The sequence below is a fragment of the Eupeodes corollae genome, chromosome 3 (genome assembly GCF_945859685.1).
Source record: "Eupeodes corollae chromosome 3, idEupCoro1.1, whole genome shotgun sequence".
Taxonomy (NCBI): domain Eukaryota; kingdom Metazoa; phylum Arthropoda; class Insecta; order Diptera; family Syrphidae; genus Eupeodes; species Eupeodes corollae.
In genome coordinates, this window is record NC_079149.1 from 110,423,373 (window position 1) to 110,441,562 (window position 18,190).

The 18,190-nt window shown below is 32.9% G+C and overlaps 1 protein-coding gene across 5 annotated transcripts in view; it reads left to right on the forward strand.

Annotated features, from left to right (window-relative positions):
• LOC129952579 (protein split ends) overlaps positions 1-18,190 on the forward strand; it is a 206,651-nt gene that overhangs the window by 166,898 nt on the left and 21,563 nt on the right. For 3 of the 5 annotated variants that reach the window (XM_056065234.1, XM_056065232.1, XM_056065233.1), the window contains 5 exons: positions 10,720-10,917; positions 14,233-15,146; positions 15,240-16,139; positions 16,227-16,907; positions 16,989-17,149. The exons of 1 other annotated variant lie outside the window; for it this stretch is intronic. In XM_056065234.1, the coding sequence (XP_055921209.1) occupies positions 10,720-10,917; positions 14,233-15,146; positions 15,240-16,139; positions 16,227-16,907; positions 16,989-17,149 (2,854 nt within the window). The remainder of the gene's footprint in view (positions 1-10,719; positions 10,918-14,232; positions 15,147-15,239; positions 16,140-16,226; positions 16,908-16,988; positions 17,150-18,190) is intronic. One more of the 5 variants, XM_056065235.1, reaches the window with a different exon arrangement.

Consider the following 18,190-nt stretch of genomic DNA (forward strand, 5'->3'; position numbering starts at 1 on the left):
AGATATAACTATTTACAGTACATATGTAAGTTCATATACAAGAATATTGTAGGGGCGGAATTTTGAGTACATAGATTAATGTTGGGGTATCCAACTTCAACTGCTTATATCGGGCTGGAGAAAAACATTTGCGCACATAGAATAAATTTCACAGTAATGTAAACCCATCCATTGACCAAAGTAATGGAAGGAAGTAGTCAGAGCCACCTACCTACAGGGTGGTAATAAATTTTGGGAGAGTATTATGTTGGGTATAGAACGAGAAGAAGAAGCAATAATGAAACCAGCAGAGCTGCAAGCAACGATGATGACGAGCGAGCAGCCAAGGGCCAACCCCAACCCCATATATCTCATCCCTATATCATCATAACCCATTTGCCCATTTTCTTTCATAAGGAGGGGATGTTTTGGGAGGAAGAGATAGTGCACATAAAATACTTTGCAGTGTTTTTTGGGGAGTAAAAACTTTGTATCCCATTACTTTTTTACCGGGCTCTGACGCGCTGAATATAATATGAAACAGAAACTCTGACTCGTAACTCTGGTGGGTCGTGCAGGGTTTTGGTGAAAAATGAACTCTTGCTAGATTTAATGCAGCAGGAGCTAGAAGCCAGGAGCTCGTTCTCAATGCTCACTCGGGTCTCTCTCACGGCCCGGTCTTTTTTGGTAGCTATGTAAGTATATGTAGGGTAGGTATAGGTACCTAGGTACAGTACATAGCTGAATTGATTTTTTACGGTTAAAAGTACCGTTTTTGTTTTTGTTTCTCTCTTGTTTTCATCTCTTCTCTGATCCTTTTTAAGGGGTGTGGGGTGAATTAACAGTTGTACACATATACATCTAAGCAGTGAGAGGGAAGCTTTAAATTACGAATTGCGATTTCTCATTTAATGAGACAGACGTGGTATGATGGTGGTTACTGGTTACTATACTTCTCTGAAACTGCCTCCTCTAAGCTGTGGGGGTTTGTTGGTTTGTTTCTTCTTTTTTCTTTTGCATTTCATTTACTTTTTCCCTCTTTTAATGGATGCTTTAAAGCCGAACTGCTGTTACATTGGATTAATTTTGTTCTTTACTTATTTTATCATCTTTGGACGTTTTTTTTTTCTTTTTTAAATCCACTTGAAAGTGTGTCTCTGGGAGATTTAAGGCTTCTAAATTTTATATACCTACCTATCTACCTACACATATATTTACTTTATATAAAGGTTGCTAAAATTTAATGACACCTTATGATAGTGTTTTTTTTTTTTAAACATTTTAACATGTTATAAGATTATGTAGGTAGGTAGGAACACTACATAGTTGATTAGCTGATTGTTAAATCATGTAACTTAAACTTTTTTTTACATAAGATTACTTATTTTTTCCTCCCTCCTCCTCCACTTATTTTAAGTGGGAGTAGATTTACATGTACTTATTTAAAAAATGAATACCTATCTATCTATCTATCTATCTGACAAAAAAGTCAATTACAATTTAATCACAAAAAATAATTACGAATTAGCTATGGGTAAATTCCAGTATTGTTTTTGACTAATTGCAACGATTTTAAATTTGAATTAAATTTAATGAATGTTATTTATTTTTTGTTTCGTTGTTCTTCACAAATGATTTAATGTGAAAAGAGGATAAAATATTATGTGAACAAAGTTTTTTAATTGCAGGTTTTATTGTACTTATTTAATTGATTGACGTATTTCTATTGGGGTGTGAGTTAATTAAAACAAAGGATTATAGGTTACCTTCAGAGGGACTTATCAATTTCATAATTTTAATCATAGGTTTTTAATGTTTACATACACAAATGACACTAATGCCATTTTTTTAAATTATGTACACATTTGCATTGTCATTGTTAAATTCTTTATTTGTTTACGAAATTTCAAGTCTTTTCCACTCTAAGCATAGAAGTAATGGACCTTCGAAGATATAAAAAGCTCGTGAAAGTAGGTGGACAATTTCAAAATATGTGACAGATTAATATTATGGGTTTATCCATTTCAGTTATTTGTCTTTTAAAATTATTAAATAAACAAAAGGAGCTTGAAAATAAAATGGTGTGACGTCAAAATGAATCGTCCCCAAGAAAAGTCAAATGTAAAACCCGTAATAAGATTTAACAAATTCTTACTATAGGGCCATGGATTTCAAAAATTTAAACTAGCCCAAAATCCAAATGAAAATTATGTTCAAAATCAAAACGAGTCACTCTCAAACTAAATGTACTTTTAATGTTAAAAAAACACAATGTACAAATTTCCTGCCTTTGAGGGACCATTTTTAGCTAAATTTACTACATTTATTTCGAAACAAAAAACTGTTTTGCTGTTTTTAATGATTAAAATGCAATGTTTGTTTTATTTGATATTTTATTTTACATTAGCAAGGAAAGGACTGTAAAAAAAAAATAATGAAACAGAACAACATTTAAAAACTTCAAAAAATGTTCATTGGAATTTTTTGACAGGTCGGTTAATTGATAAGTCTATCTATTCTATAATCTACCTTCAGAAAGATTTTTCTTATTGAAAACCATAGAGGTTTCTCACAGAAATCTTTTATAATAATTGTTTAAAATTGATACACAACTGTCAAAAGAATCCGCTGTTCATTGAGATGATCTTTCGTTAGGTAAATTCAAAAATATGTTAATACAAAAAATAAAAATTTCCAATCAAACGTTTTTTCTAAAAAGAATGTCTTTGAGTGTTTTCCAATGTGTCTTTCTAATTAACAAGGAACGCAATAAAATACTAATTGAAGCATTTTTCCGGATTGATTTCAATGTTTATCTTTTGGTAGAAACATATCACTTCCGAGTGTTCTTGTTTGTCTTTTTTTATTAATGAACTTCTAACAGCAGTGTACCAAGCCAATATCCCAATAATATAAACAGACCTACTTGTTTTATGATCTGTCAAGTAAATACCATGTTGAAGTTCTTAAATTGACACATTTGTATTGCACTAAAAAGAACATATTAATGAAAATATGGATGTAAATCAAAGTTCTTTCGCAAAATCATCATAATGCGGTCTAAACGATGCCCAATTGTTGAGAACGCCGTGGAATTAATTGATTTTCTTTGTTATGGAAGCCTGGACAGCAGCAATATTTTCGACCAACCCGTTGTCCCACTGACAAGGCAAACATTACACAAGGAATATATAGACTTTGCATCGTTTCTCGTTAGTGTACATTTCCCATGATGAGAATTTTTAGGTTACTGAGTAAATTGACAATGACAGTAAATGACAGTGATGATTACTGAAAGGGTGTGTTCACAAATTATATTCAAAGTTGTCAAGTCCCTATTAACCAAAAATGAAGAATGAAAAACTTTTTACTGTCGTTTATATTCACAGAAATCTACAATTGAATTCATATTTTTACAGTTAGTGATCAAACAAAGATCAAAGGTTTTATTATATGTAGGTATGTATTTTTTATTACGTCTTAAGCAAAAAATGAATATTGTTTTTATTTAATGCATAAAAAAAGCCAGTTTCCTAAACTTATATAAATGCATCAAGGGGAGCAACAATTCTGTGTAGGTAATTCTTTTAAAGATTTTTAGTTCACTTGTCTTCCTTTGGCTCTATTTATTATCGAAAAGTTCATCAAAGTTAAAATCATCACGACTTTTTGCAAAGCAAAATTCCATCCTACATAGACTTGGTTTTGTTTATATTCATTGTCATTTTGTTTCTAATATACATATGTATATAAACCTTAATATACATTTTCTCTCCCACTAATGCAACATGATTAACAAAAAGAAAAAAAAAATCTAAAGCACTTGCAATGAAATTCCTTAACCCCCCTCTCACACTGTGACATTTTCGAATAAAACGTAACGCATTCGAGCAACTGTGTGACCTTTCATCTAAGCTTTGTTGCACATGAACTAAAAGATCTCATCTAAAAGGATGTTTTTTTTTCTCGTTAGATGTCTAATTCATTATAAGCTTGTCTCGCTCTCTCTCTAGAGCTCTAGCTCTCTTACCAAGCCCCATAACTTGTTATACGCTTCAACACAGCCCCAACCATGTGTGCAGCACTTCTGTAGCTTCAATTGCCTGCAGGCGTTTTAAACGTTAAAACGTCATGCAGCGAAAAATAAAAATATCAAAAACAGAAAAAAAAAATAATACAAATTGCATCGTGATAGTGCACCAACAGTCCTATATAGTAGCACAACTTAAATATATAAAAAAGGCACAACAAAACTGCATGCATATGCACTAAAAGTGCTTGCAACCAACGAGAAAATGTTGCTCTCAAATGAGCAAAAATAAAAAAAAAATTAAATGAAAAAGTAGGCCGAGCTTTTTGGATTCCCACAAATAGTTTTCTACAGAAAAGATACACACACTGGTGTGTATAATAAAAATGTCGGTATATGAATACTGCAGATACATAAAAAGAGCTTGTTACTGTCGAAGCTGCTGCATTTTTGAACTGACAAAAAGAAATCAGTGCTGCCACACTACAAAATAATAAAAACGTTCAAAGTTTTGAACGTCAAAATGATGATTGTTGACAGATACCAAACTGTTAACCTTTCACCATAACGAACCATTGTCAAAATTCAATGAAATAGTTGTTATGTTGTTTATTTACACATGTGTTTGATTAGGCTACGTTTCTACTGACCCACATCACATTAGATAAAACCAAACTTTAATCTTATCTACAGACAATAATCACTGAAATATATTTTGTTAATTTTGTCAGATATTTTTTCTCTTTAGTGCAATTATTTTTTTGTAACTTTATTTATTTCACAGATCAATTGATTTTTAACAAAAATAACCATATCGTGCTGGATGAGTTCATTGAATTATTGAAATGTTAATATTTTACAGTCAATCACAAAATGGGTCTGTTCTGAATGAGCTTCGATCAAATATTATCCTGAACAATAAATCAATGCAAAGGGTGCGTTCATTTTTTAACCTAAAACAAATTCATAGTTTATTTCCACTAAATTGATGACCAAAATATCCGTTTTAAAAATAAAAATCAATTTTGATGTTCAAATTACTCCAATAAATTATTTATAGGATTTGACATAATAATTAAAAAATAATTTTTAAAAAGAACACGATAAATATCAATCGATTTTAATGAATTTTAAAACTTTAAACATTGAATAAGTAAGGCTTATCACAAATGTCCCATTTGATTTTGATTAAAATGTCAAAACTTTATTTTTCCTGTCATAGAGAAAGTTCTCTTACAATTTTTTAATAATATCACTTCCATCTCGAAAAATGCTACGCCACCTAGAGGCTTTTTTTTGATGGAGATATAAAGTTTCAACTTTTTTGTGATTATTCTAGGTAGGATATTTTCTATTTTCTTTCCAAAAATAAATTATAAAACAATCACAAGTTCGTTCCTATACAACTTGGGAAATTAAATATTCTAGAACATAAGTGAATTGAATAAATATGTATGACTTCTTCTATGTGGATATGAAGTTTCGTTCATAATATTTGCAATTCGAAAGTAAAGTTAAATTATGTTTGGAAGTTCACGAAAATAGGCTGTCAGTTTTTTTATTGTTCGCACTGTAGGTTTGTTTGTGTTTTTTTCCTTTTTAAACAAATGTGTTTTCATGCACTTTATTTTTTGCATTTGCAAATAAACTGCCTTCAACTTATGTTTTACTTGCGGGACTGCTGCAGAATATATATATTCAAGATCTCTTATCTGTCTGTCAATTTGTGAGCTGCTGCAATTGTTTGCGAATATAAGACCCCAACAACAGCAGATGAAATAAGAAAACGAAAACGTTTTTGTATGTACGTATGGCGATGCGATGGTGATTTGAGTTTCTCTTTCTATCTTTTTAATTTTGTTGAGGTTAAGTACTAAAGTTATATACCTACAATAACATTCAAATAGATTTTGCTTTGTTAGGTACATATATTTTTAGATAGTCATGATAGATAACAGTTAAAAGGGTATAACTAATTGAACTGTTGTTTGTTCTTTTTCTAAGGTTATATACAATTATTGTAAAATTGTGTATTTTGTTAACTTACCGACCCTGAACACAAATAGTAATCAATGTTTAAGAAGGTAGCAAGAAAAATAAACAATGAACAAATTGAATAATCAACATTCGAATCGACAATAAGTGAAATTGTAAAAATTTAGACCTCGAACAAATTTTTAAACTAAAACACATTTTAAGTATTTGTCTAAGAACTTTGTTATGTGAACATAACTTTAGTTTAAATGTATGACATTTGACATCTGACATCAAACGCATACAATTTAAAGACCAGTTTACAAATGTTTATGAGCCTGAATGAAACACATTCATATTGGTATATCACATTTAACCAACGTCATCATCACTTATAGGTAAACAATGGCGTTCATAAAGTGATTCAATTAGAGATCAATGAAAAGATCAATTCTGTTTCGTATCTGTCAAAACACCAATTTGTATGTAATTACAGTTGAAATGTAAGGTGGTTACATTGGACTCTCATGAAGTGATTAATTTTGGGGTTTCATTTTTTATCTTCATAAAATTTGTAAGAATTAATAAGAAAAATAAAAATAAAATTATGAAACGTCATTAAAAAATCTATCAGCTCAAGAGTCCAATGTCAACAGCGCCATGTGCATCAAAAATGTACTTTTTTGTTGATTGACGAAGAATTTATTAATTAAATACAAAATTTAAAACATGTAAAAATAATTATTATGTGTCATACATGGTAAAGTCTAACCTTGATCATAAAATAAGAGTTTCATAACGAAACCTTGAGTGTAATCGAAGACTAATTTAGTTTTATTAAATCTCTATATGCATTTTAACAAAGTATGCTTATTCTTACACCCACTTCACACCATCACTAAATATGACACTAGTTTTGTCCATGCCCATTTGGTACCAATTATATGTAAGTATAGGTGGCGTATTAATCTACTGGATTTTAACATTCATATTCAATTAGAATCAAGTTTATATCGGCAACCTCGTCAGACCAACAACGTCCACATGTCTTTACACATTTATTATTATTGCGCCCAAGAAAACCGTACATCAACAAAGAAAAAAGAAATACGATAGAATTCAAAGAAGAAAAAAAATACTAAAAACAAAGTCAACTTGACATCATTACAGAGTCATTCACATTTTGTTTGAGTGTTTTGCTATTTATTTTATTTTTTTCTATTTTTCTATATCTGTCTATATATTGCTAAATAATAATATATTTAAAGTTGTGTTGAAACTTAGATGGCACCAACCTAGTTGAAGGTAAAATTTTTCAACAAAAAATAAACATAGTTTATGACAATCACACACTTCAAGTAAACATAAAAGTATGCATGCATACATGGGTATATAAAGTTAGGTTTGCTAGAAAGTGTAATAGGCCTTAAAAAGTTATAAACTATGAAAGAGTTTGTTAACATTAGGCGCGATTTTGAGGGTCATTTGAGTTTCTACTTATTTATGTGTAGGTTATTGGCCATGCATACAAAAATCGTATAACATCTGTCTTAGAATCTTTGACTTTCATAGTTTCGAAATAAATTTCACACAAAATCATTTTTCTCCTTTTTTTGACAGCAAAAAGAATTTAGTGGACATTTACTCATAACGTCAAAACAATTTGCAATTGTCAGTTTTTCATATATGATCGGTTGGTTGTAAAACTTGGTCTGATTTATTTGTTTATGTTAGCTTCATTTCTTTTGATTGCTTAATTGTACTAGATTAAAATAAAATACTAAAAGCTTTTGGGTTTGAATTAATTCATGTCTAGACATTGGAAAAAGCGTAGGTTGATCCTTTCTTGCTAACTGTCACTGTTCTGTTCCGATTTTAATTTTAATTCACTTTTGCTTACTTGTCTTTTAAAAACTTCATCATTCATAATAACTTTTGCGATGTTTCATGTCTCAAATTTTATAATAAATGCATTAGAAGGAATTATTGCGTCGTAAACAAAGTAAATTAACAAACAAATCACATATACTTTAATGTAAGATTTAAATCTTAATAACAACCCCAGGTTTACAGTTAAACAAAAAAAATAAAAGATAATTCATCAATGGAAAAAAATAAAATAAAATAAAACAAAGGTGTGTCTATTGTCCCGTACCGTACGAGTCAGGTAAAAAATTTCCTGTTTGTTGGTTATGGTTTACCCTCTCTAACAATAAGTCGTGTTAAGGTTGCTTGTTGCTTAATACAATCAATGACTTGGTAAACAAAGGCAACAGAGGTAGGTAGAGAAATCGCCCCTTTTTCGTGTCTCTGTTCTTTATAATTATATATATTTTGTATGTACCTATTTATATATATAATAATATTTAACTATGACTTTGTGTAACCCTCTGCTAGTCATAGACCATTTTCCCGTTGTCAAATCTAAATAAAAAAGAAAATGTTAAATTTTTGTTTGTCATGTTTAACATCTCACGAAATATTTGTTGCACAGTTTTTTTTTTTTTGAAGGCATCGCGTTTTTACCTTGTTCTGAGTTTTATACTTCCGTGAAATTTCGAGTTGGCATTTACATTTAATAGATGAATCCTCAGGGGATTTCGGTGTCTTAAGTGTAAAAGTAGCTTAACTTTTTTGTATTTAAACTTTAAAAGAGAAATAACAAAAAAAGTGAATAGACCCAAAAGGTTAAATATTATTTAGGTGTCAAAAATAACAAAGCAGCTAGGCTATAATTAAAAAGGGACTCTTTTTTTGAGAAAGTTTTAATTAACAACATTATTTTTATAATGGAAAATTTTCATTTTTCTTCACAACTGTTATCTGACCCATTTTTCTAGTCGTTTTCTAGATGGAAGTATAGTATAGTAAAGGATTGCGTTTTACATTATTAAGTAATACACCTATTACTTAATGAGCATATACTTAACTACTTAAGACGTAGGATTGTAGGATTTTATTTGCTCTAAATAAGCCTTCTAAGTCTATTAAAATATGAACATGTCATGTTATTATGCAACTTTTTTTTTAATTGAGTTTCTAAAATAAAAAAAGGTTGTAATACAAATGTGTTTTTGACAGTTGTTTTAACAATTGACAAATGATTTATATGAAGCTTTCTCTGTCTTTTTGAACGGAACCGATATTTGAACAGTAACAGCAGCTGCCAAGTCATCCAAAAATACATTAAATGTCAAAAAGTTATGTCAAAGTTAATAAACCATGGTCATTCACCTACAAATCAATGCCATATATTGTAAATTAATGACGTATCTTGTATATATTTACATCACAAAATGTACATTCTAATTCTAAAAATAATCATCCAGAAATTTGCTTCAGAAAAAAGTAAAGTAATAAAAAAATAGGCATTTTTTTATTTTGATCAATTTATTTTAAGCATTTGTTGGTTTTGGTTCTTTCTTTTACGCTTGTCCCTTTTTTAATTTTTCTTATTAGACTTAGAATTTTACCGACGAAACAAATTATTTATTTTGAATTGATCGTTCAAACTTAAAAATCTGAGGAAATTTAATTTTTCTTCTACCACTCTAAAATATGTACTCATTTGATTACGAAGGTGAAGGTTGAGATTAAAAACTATCAAAAATTGAAGAAATCATTCCGACTTCTTAAATTTTAAAGAAACTACTTGTCCTACCCCTAAAAATTGCTTCACTCTGCAACATACCATACCATTCCATCCCTTTTTGGTTCTACTCTACAAAATGTAATCCAGTCCTTAAATACAAATTTGTTCCTCTTGTAAATCTAGTACAATAGAAAAAGTAGCTCTGTCAAAAATATCCTCTTTTTTTCCTTCAACTGAAGTAAAATGCATTTGACGCCATTTTTAATTTTTTGTTTAAACCCAGAGTCAGACTGACGTTTCAATTTTCAAAGCGAAAACAAAAATCCAGGATTTCAAAAGAAATTAAGAGAAAATATTCTGCAACTCAAAAGTTTTATGTAATTTTAAATGAAATAAAAAACTTGTTTATATCGAAATAAATAGATAAACTTAATCTATACCATCATTGTTCTTGAATTTGATGTTTATTGTTTATATTTGAGTTTTCCCTCCTTCAGAGAATCTTGAATCGAATCGAAAGAAAAGTACTTTTTGTTGGGTCATATTTTGTGTTGTTTTATTGATGATGCCGCCGCGCGCAAAGTTTTCTTTTTTGTTTATTTCTTGTTATTTTATTTAAATTTCATGTGAAAAGTGGATTTTTTATAAACATTCACATAGTTTTACACCCCACGCGTTGCAAAACTATTGAAATAAATTTGTATTGAAATTCTATTTCAATATTGATTTCACATACAATAAAATTCAAATAAATATAAAAAGAAGAAAATGATGCAAGGAGCAGAAGACAGCGTCGTTATTTTGATGTAATTTATGCACAAAAATGATGTTTGATTATTTTTTGTGTAAAAGTGATCTTGGACAATTTTTGTTAAACATAAAGAAGTGACTACTGTGAGATCAAATACAAAAATCCATTTGTTAGAAAATCTAAGTTCTTCAATTATTCATACCAAAAAAAAATACATTCTCCCAAGAAAATGAAAAGGTACCTTGTATAAAATTCCATTATTAATTTAAAGTTAAAGGAAAGCAAACAAACAAACAAAAAAAAATATTAAATGAAAATCAAAAATGAAATTATTACAGCCGAGCCTGTGAGATTTTAAAAATGCTTACGTACTGTTTATTTGATCTCTTACAGGTCCACAGAAGACGTATCACCACCGAATTTCGAACAGCGTAGCAGTAGCTACTATGAACGCAGTTCGAGATTAGTTACTGATACAGAACAATATATTAGACGACCAAATGTTAATTATCATTCTTCGTCTGGTGATAGCCGGGGGCGTACTAGGGATAGACTGTACAGAAACGGTCCATATAGTTCGATAATCGATAGGTGAGTTTTAAATTACTTTTTCTTAAACTTATTCTCTTCTTCAATGTGTCGTTTTTGGTATTGTTGTTTTCATTTTCTTTTCTTTTTTTTTCTCATTTAGAAAAAAAAACAAAACAATATATTGTCCTGGTTAATTAAAAGTGAGAGTGTAGGACCTACAATCCATAGGCTTAGTTAATAGGTATCAATCATCCCCCCTACCCCTTTATTTCAATAGTAGAATGGGCTTTCTGTCTCTGGCGCCAAATAAACACAAAACTGAAATTATACATATTTATTCATATATTTTATGTTTCTATTGAAAACAACAGAAGTAAACTTTAATTTAAAGACAAGGATACTGATTGTTGTTCATTTATAATCAGGGTTTATAATAAACCAGAGTTATTCTATCCTTTGGAATACCTATACCTAAATTCTTATAATGCAAAATTCATATAGAGATTATATTTTGGAAGAACTTTGAATTAAAAAGAAAGAAATAGAAATAAATGCAGTCCGGTCCAGCACCTGGAATTTAATAAACAAGTTTGACACACAAAACAAAAACCTGAAATTTATCATCCAAATTTTTAAAGAAATTTAATTGCTGCATATCATCATCATCATCAAAAGGGGTTAGAACATTTTTAAGATGATCAAGGGAGAGCTTTGTAAGTAATCCCAAAAAGGACCAAACATTAGATAGAAATCATTTTCTCAATGGATAAGTCTAAATATTCACTAAAGAAATTTCGTACTTTGAATTCCAATTATTTTTATGAAAAAAGACTTGACAGTACACGATCAGTGAGCCAGGCTTTGTAATTAGTGAACTTGGTGAGTTTTTTTTTCATTTTTAATCAAGGAGATAATTATTAGAAAAGATCACAAGGATTTGAACACGTAAAAGCAAAGTAAAATAAAATTAAGTACAGTATGTACTTCTTTATTTACAGGAATCAGTAATAAAACAAATACACAAAATAAATTGAAAGAAATAGATTCATACCAAAAATCCAGTTTACTTATTTACTTACTTAAGGTAGTGCTCCAGCCAGCACGGTCCCTAGCTAGCTGACTGCAATTTCGCACTCCAAGTTTATTAAGATCCTCTCCCACCTGTGTGCTCCACCTGAGTTGCCGCCTTCCTCTACTGCACCTTCCATCGGGAATGGATTTGTTGATCCACATGACATAGCCATCTAAGTCATTGGAGCTTTATTCTTTTGACCAGATCAGTGTCGCTGTACAGTTCGTCTTTGAATTTTTTCGTCTACTCTCCACCTATGAAGTTGCTGCTTGCAGTGTTTTAAAATTGCACATATACTTTTCTGTGAGCTCGTAGATTTGACTCTAAAAATTACGACATACTTTTGCTTTATATCAAACCTAAAACCGTATCTCGAGTTCCAACAAAAATGTCCTAAATTCTCCTAAAAAACCATAGTTGAAATCATGTAAGTGTTTCGGGCTTAAAAATAAGCATGGTTATTTTACAGCAATGTTTTTGTGGAACTAAATGACAAAATCATACAACTAGAAACAAGTCTCAAAGTTTGCTAGGTGTCCATTCTAATAAGCACATGTTTTGCGAATTGTATAGATTCATATCTTTTTGAAAGCTACCATCTTCAAAATTTATTAGTTACATTTTTGACTGAATAAATATACATTTTAACAAAAGCATAAAAAAAGTAATTTGGTTCAATTCGTCAAATCTTTGAACTGGATTTCCAATTTTCTAATTTTCAAACTTATCCTCTCCTACGTTTTGTCTAGACTTATTATTGAATTGTATGTAGAATTTCTTTTCTCAGTATTGAAAACAAAATCTGGTGAGCTTTGCTAAGAAATGTCATGAAAATTTGGTCTTTGTTCTTTAATATCTCTTGCCCATTTACATCTCTAATCTGAACTGTAATAGTAACTTACTCACAAAAAGTATTTTGCGACTCTTAGTTCGATGCGTTTGGCCCAGATACGACAGTTGGACTCATCAGTTAAATGCTGCCGTAGCTTTCTAAGGCGCATGCTTAAGTCATTGGCTGTCGAAACTACATAAAATGAATTAATAAATTATATAATTTTCTCTGGAAGTTTGGTCAAATATAAACCTGTAGAAATTGACTGTTTAAGGCCGATATCTGCGTTATCGCTGCCGCAACCGTTATCCTGATCGGGCTGTGTTCAGTACACTTCTCCACCTTTCTTTATTGTTGGCCGACGCATCTTCAGTTATGCTTTCGGGCGTTCTGTTCTATGTCATCCTTGCAGCTGAGACATAGTCTAGTAATTAGTTTAAATTTACTTACCTTTACACCATTCACTCTTTTTGTTAAATGCATTGAAAAATTGCTAAAAACATGAACTGTGTGGGCTTCTTCAGTATTGTAATTAAAAAACTTGAATTTTGTTATTAACTCTTTTTTGTATGTAAGTGAGATAATTTTTCTAACAATTTTCGAATTTGCCTTTGCATAACTTTACTGTTTTTCTATCAAAACTCTCACTACTAATTTTTTTGGAAATTTGCAGTTCTTGGTTTGTGTTTCTGTGTGTTGCCTGCGCGTGCTAACCAAATAACTCCAAAAAAACGCGACATTTTTGTTCTTTTGTTTTGTTTCGTATATTGTCAGGAACGCGACTGGTTGCAGTGATAAATCTGGATATGAACGAGATCCAATATTGAGGTGAAACTATTGGCAAATAAATTAAAAAGCAAAATAAATACTTATCAACAATTTAATAAAAGAGTATTTAATAAAAGGCCTAAAGGTAAAAATGTAGAAGATCGGTCGTATGATTTTGAAGAGAGATCGTAGTTATGATCTAGCTTTTGAGCAAAAGGGCTTTTACGTGTAGATCATTCAAATGGAACCTAATCTCGGAGTATCTATGATACAAATTTTATTTATGTTGGTTTATGAAGGAATTTTCACATTGATAGATTGATTTTATCCGATACAGAGGTCCATGAATCGAACAGAATTTAAAGTTCTCTTTTTGGAAAAATTTACAATTTTTCTTGCTAGCTCACCAACCAACAAAGTAGGAAACAAAATAAATCTAATCGTCTTAAGAAAAACTTATGAGCCTCATTTTGAGGCTTTGTTGTTCAACTTCCTAAAGGGTTATTATTTTCTCACAAAATCCAAATTCAGTATTTTCTCTCGGGTTTCAAAAACAGATTTAATTTTTTTTGTTCAAATTACGACAATTTGTTGAGAAAAAAAAAACAAAAGTAGTTTTGTGTAAATATAGAATGCCTGTAAAAATCGCTTAATTGTTATTTGTATGTTCTTTTTTTCTTTTCTTCTCTTTTTTTTCGCACAGACCGTCACCCTCATCAGTGGGCCACCATAGAGTGCCGTCATGGTACGACACAAGTCCAGGAGGCAACAACGGTGGAAACAATGGAAGCAGCAGCAGCAACAGCGGCGTCAACAGTTTACCAAATCAAACTTGTGCGCCAAGCTCTGCGACAATATTGTCAACCGCCAACGCCACCGGTTCCTCATCATCTCAATCACCCGCCGCTTCAAGAACTGTCTACGGGAACGTGGCCAGTGCTGTTGTTCAACCAGATACAAATAGTAATAGCAGCAATAGCAGTATAGGTGGAATAGGAGTTGGAGGTGGTGCTACTAATAGCTACAACAATGATTTACAAATCTTAAAGAGTAAAAGTAAAAAATCCCGTTGTGGTTCTGAGTCGCCATGCAGCGGTAGTATACATAATTTAACATCCGCGGTAGCAGCAGTTGTTGTTGCAGCAGCTTCAGCGGGCGTCAATAGTAGCGCAAGTAGTAGTAGTAGTTGTAATAGTGGTAGTACAATCATCGCTGCCCCAAGCAGCAGCACTAGTAATAATAATAATAATACAAGTAGTAGTGGCGGTGTTTTAAACATTGGCCATATCCCCTCCTCCTCCTCTACGTCGTCGTCTGCGTTTGGCAACAGCAACAATAACGCAGCAACAACAACAACACCAACAACAAACAGTAGTCATAGTTGTCACCTGATAGATCGGGGGAACAGCAGTGGGAGCAGCAATCACAGCCAGCATAATCACGATGGCGGCAGTACGGCGTCAAGTAGATCGCATTCGCGAAGTCCAAGCAGCTATAGTTCGACGCATAGTTCGTCGTCTAATTCGCATGCATCCAGTCCGGTGTCCGGCAGTGAGCAACCTCCAAGCCGTACGAGAAATCTTCAATCGGCTGTGTCAGCTCCTGGCCAAAGTAAACGTAAGTTAAAATTTTTTTTTTCAAATCCAAATCCAAATCCAAAAGTTAGTCAGACAATGAATCTTGATTGATTGATTATAAATTGTGTTTTAGGTAACAGCACGGCTACCTCATCATCGTCAACATCCAGCGGTGGCAGTGGTGGAGGCAGTGGCAATCCTGTTGTGCATTCCGAAGATAACCGGCCGCTGGCAATACGTGTTCGAAATTTACCGGCCCGTTCCTCGGATACATCCCTTAAGGATGGTCTCTTCCATGAGTACAAAAAGCATGGCAAAGTAACGTGGGTAAAGGTGGTCGGTCAAAACTCAGAGCGTTATGCGTTAGTTTGTTTCAAGAAACCCGACGATGTGGACAAGGCTCTCGAAGTGTCACACGACAAATTGTTTTTCGGTTGTAAAATCGAAGTTGAACCCTATCAGGGCTACGATGTGGACGACAATGAGTTTCGACCGTACGAAGCCGAACTGGATGAATACCATCCAAAATCTACGCGCACCCTATTCATTGGTAACCTCGAGAAGGACATAACAGCAAGCGAACTGCGGGCTCAGTTCGATTGTTTTGGGGAAATCATAGAAATCGACATCAAGAAGCAGGGAATGAATGCATACGCTTTCTGTCAGTATTCCAACATTCTGTCTGTGGTTAGGGCAATGCGTAAAATGGACGGAGAACATCTGGGCAATAATCGGATTAAGTTGGGGTTCGGCAAATCAATGCCAACAAATTGTGTGTGGATCGATGGCATAGCGGATAATGTGAGCGAAAGCCACCTGATGGGTCAGTTCTCGCGATATGGATCCGTTTCGAAAGTGATCATCAATCGAGTGAGCCAATTGGCGCTCGTCATGTTCGATCAGATTCAATATGCGCAAACGGCTGTGAAAGAAATGCGCGGCACAACGATGCGAGGTCGCAAACTGCAGGTGGATTTTGCTTCAAGAGAATGCCAAGAGGCATTCTATGAGAAACTAGAAAAACCAACAGCAGGTAAGATGTCGATGTCCCTAGATGGAAGAAACACTTTGTGAAAAAGGTTTTAAAATGTGTGTTTTTCTGTTTTTAATTGTATTTTAGCTGGAAGTCGTTTTAATCGATACGATTCACAATCGTCAAGATCACGAGCGTCTTCCTTTAGTCGGCATCAAAATTCCAGTGGGAACTGTTCGCCAAACAATCTATCAGCAGTTCTATCGGCGAATGCGTGTGGTTCCTTGGGTAGCAATAGTCTGCAATCTGTTGTTGGCTCTTCATCGCTGCCAATAGCGGGCATTGGAAGCGTTGCTGTCTTAGGTGGTGCATCATCATCAAGCAGCGGCCTAGCCACTTCTGGTGTGATCACGTCCGTAGGAGTTTTGCCAGCAGTTGCATCTGGTGTACTTCCAGCTGCAGGCAGCACAACACCGCGAGGCGCACGATCCAGGAGCTCCCGCCACAATACCGGTGATTATGAGTACTTGTCGGAGCGTAGATTTCGCAGTTACGACGAATATAGCCAAGGATCGACGGCGTCTCATGACGAGGATGCGATACCGGCGGGTCAACACTGCAGTGGCGGATATCCCCAGCGGTCAGACTCGCCTTTGTCGCGATTGTGTGGCGCGAGCAGTGGTGGTGTTGTTGGTAGTTCTGGCCTCAGCAGTGCTCTTAGTTCTGCTGCTGGAATTACAGGCATCAACAACACAATCGATACGTTTGATATTAGTAATCCTAATAATGGACGACGTCGTTGCGACAAAAGTCCTGGAAAGCAAAAAGGTACGCTTTCACGTTCAGGTTTAAATTCAGGTGGATCTCAAGGTAATTTCATAATTCTAAACAATTGTTCTTCCTTTTCAGGTGATATACGAAATTTACAAAAGGAACGTTCCCATCTGCTGGAACAACTAGAAGAATGCCCGTCCAGTGGTGATGAGTTAGTTAGTCCTAAGAAACGTATGAAGTTCGATCATTCATCGTCCTTGCATCACCACAATCATCATCACACATTAGCCGGATTGGTGAGTTAACAAAACCAAAACTAAAAGCAAAACATGCTAAATATTTGTAATTTGTAAGGCTTTTTATTTTTCTGTTTATGCAAATGAATGTTTTATTGTTAGTTAAGAGGCTGATAGTAGTAGAAAAGGTTGATATTAAAATACACGCAAAATTTTAAACTTACATACAAAATATATACATTATCTGCTTTTTGCTTGTTTGTTTTTTTTTTATTTATTTTTTACTAACATAACAATTTTGTTCATTAAAATAAAAAGACAATATCCTGTTTCACAGAACTTTTGTGCCGTTTGCATTTATTTTTACACATTATTTGTTTTTGTTTTTCTTATTTTTTCAGATTTCTTTTATTTCCACATTTTATGCATGACTATGTAGAGTCTCATGTTACTTCTATTTCTAAAAATTATGTTACTTTGGTCTCTTAGACGGGAAGAAGGATTTCTGAATAGACCAGGAATAGGGACCCATGAAAAAGATCTTTATTTTTTCCCTCTGATTTCTCGTATGGTTTGAAGACGGAAACTTATCTTAACTCTGTTTCCATTAATTGGGCATTGACTTATTTAATAAGTATGCAAAGACAATCTGTTTGACTTGAAACCTACTAAGTAACAGGCATACAAAAACTGTATGGACTTCTATCACAAGGACAAGGATCCAATTGATCTACAAAAGTTTGATATTATTTATCTCCACTCTTTATAAAGAGTTTTAAATGGTTAAACGAGTGTTGCAGATATTTAGGTGCAAATGGCATCATAAAGGACCAATTACTGTTGAGCCAAATAAACCTAGCCTTACCTAAGCTTGGTGGTTGGGGCATACCACAACTCAAATCATTTTCCGAACGTCTACCTTGAGTCAAACTTTCGATTCCCTAGTCATTAGAGCATCAATCATCATGTCCTGCCTCATAGTTGACCTATCTTCTGTTTAGCTGTCTTCATTCATGTTCAATGTCGACAGTCGACTTTGACGTTCATCTTAGTCAGATGATTTAAAGTTTCTCTGATACTGTTGTTCTGTCCGACGTTTTC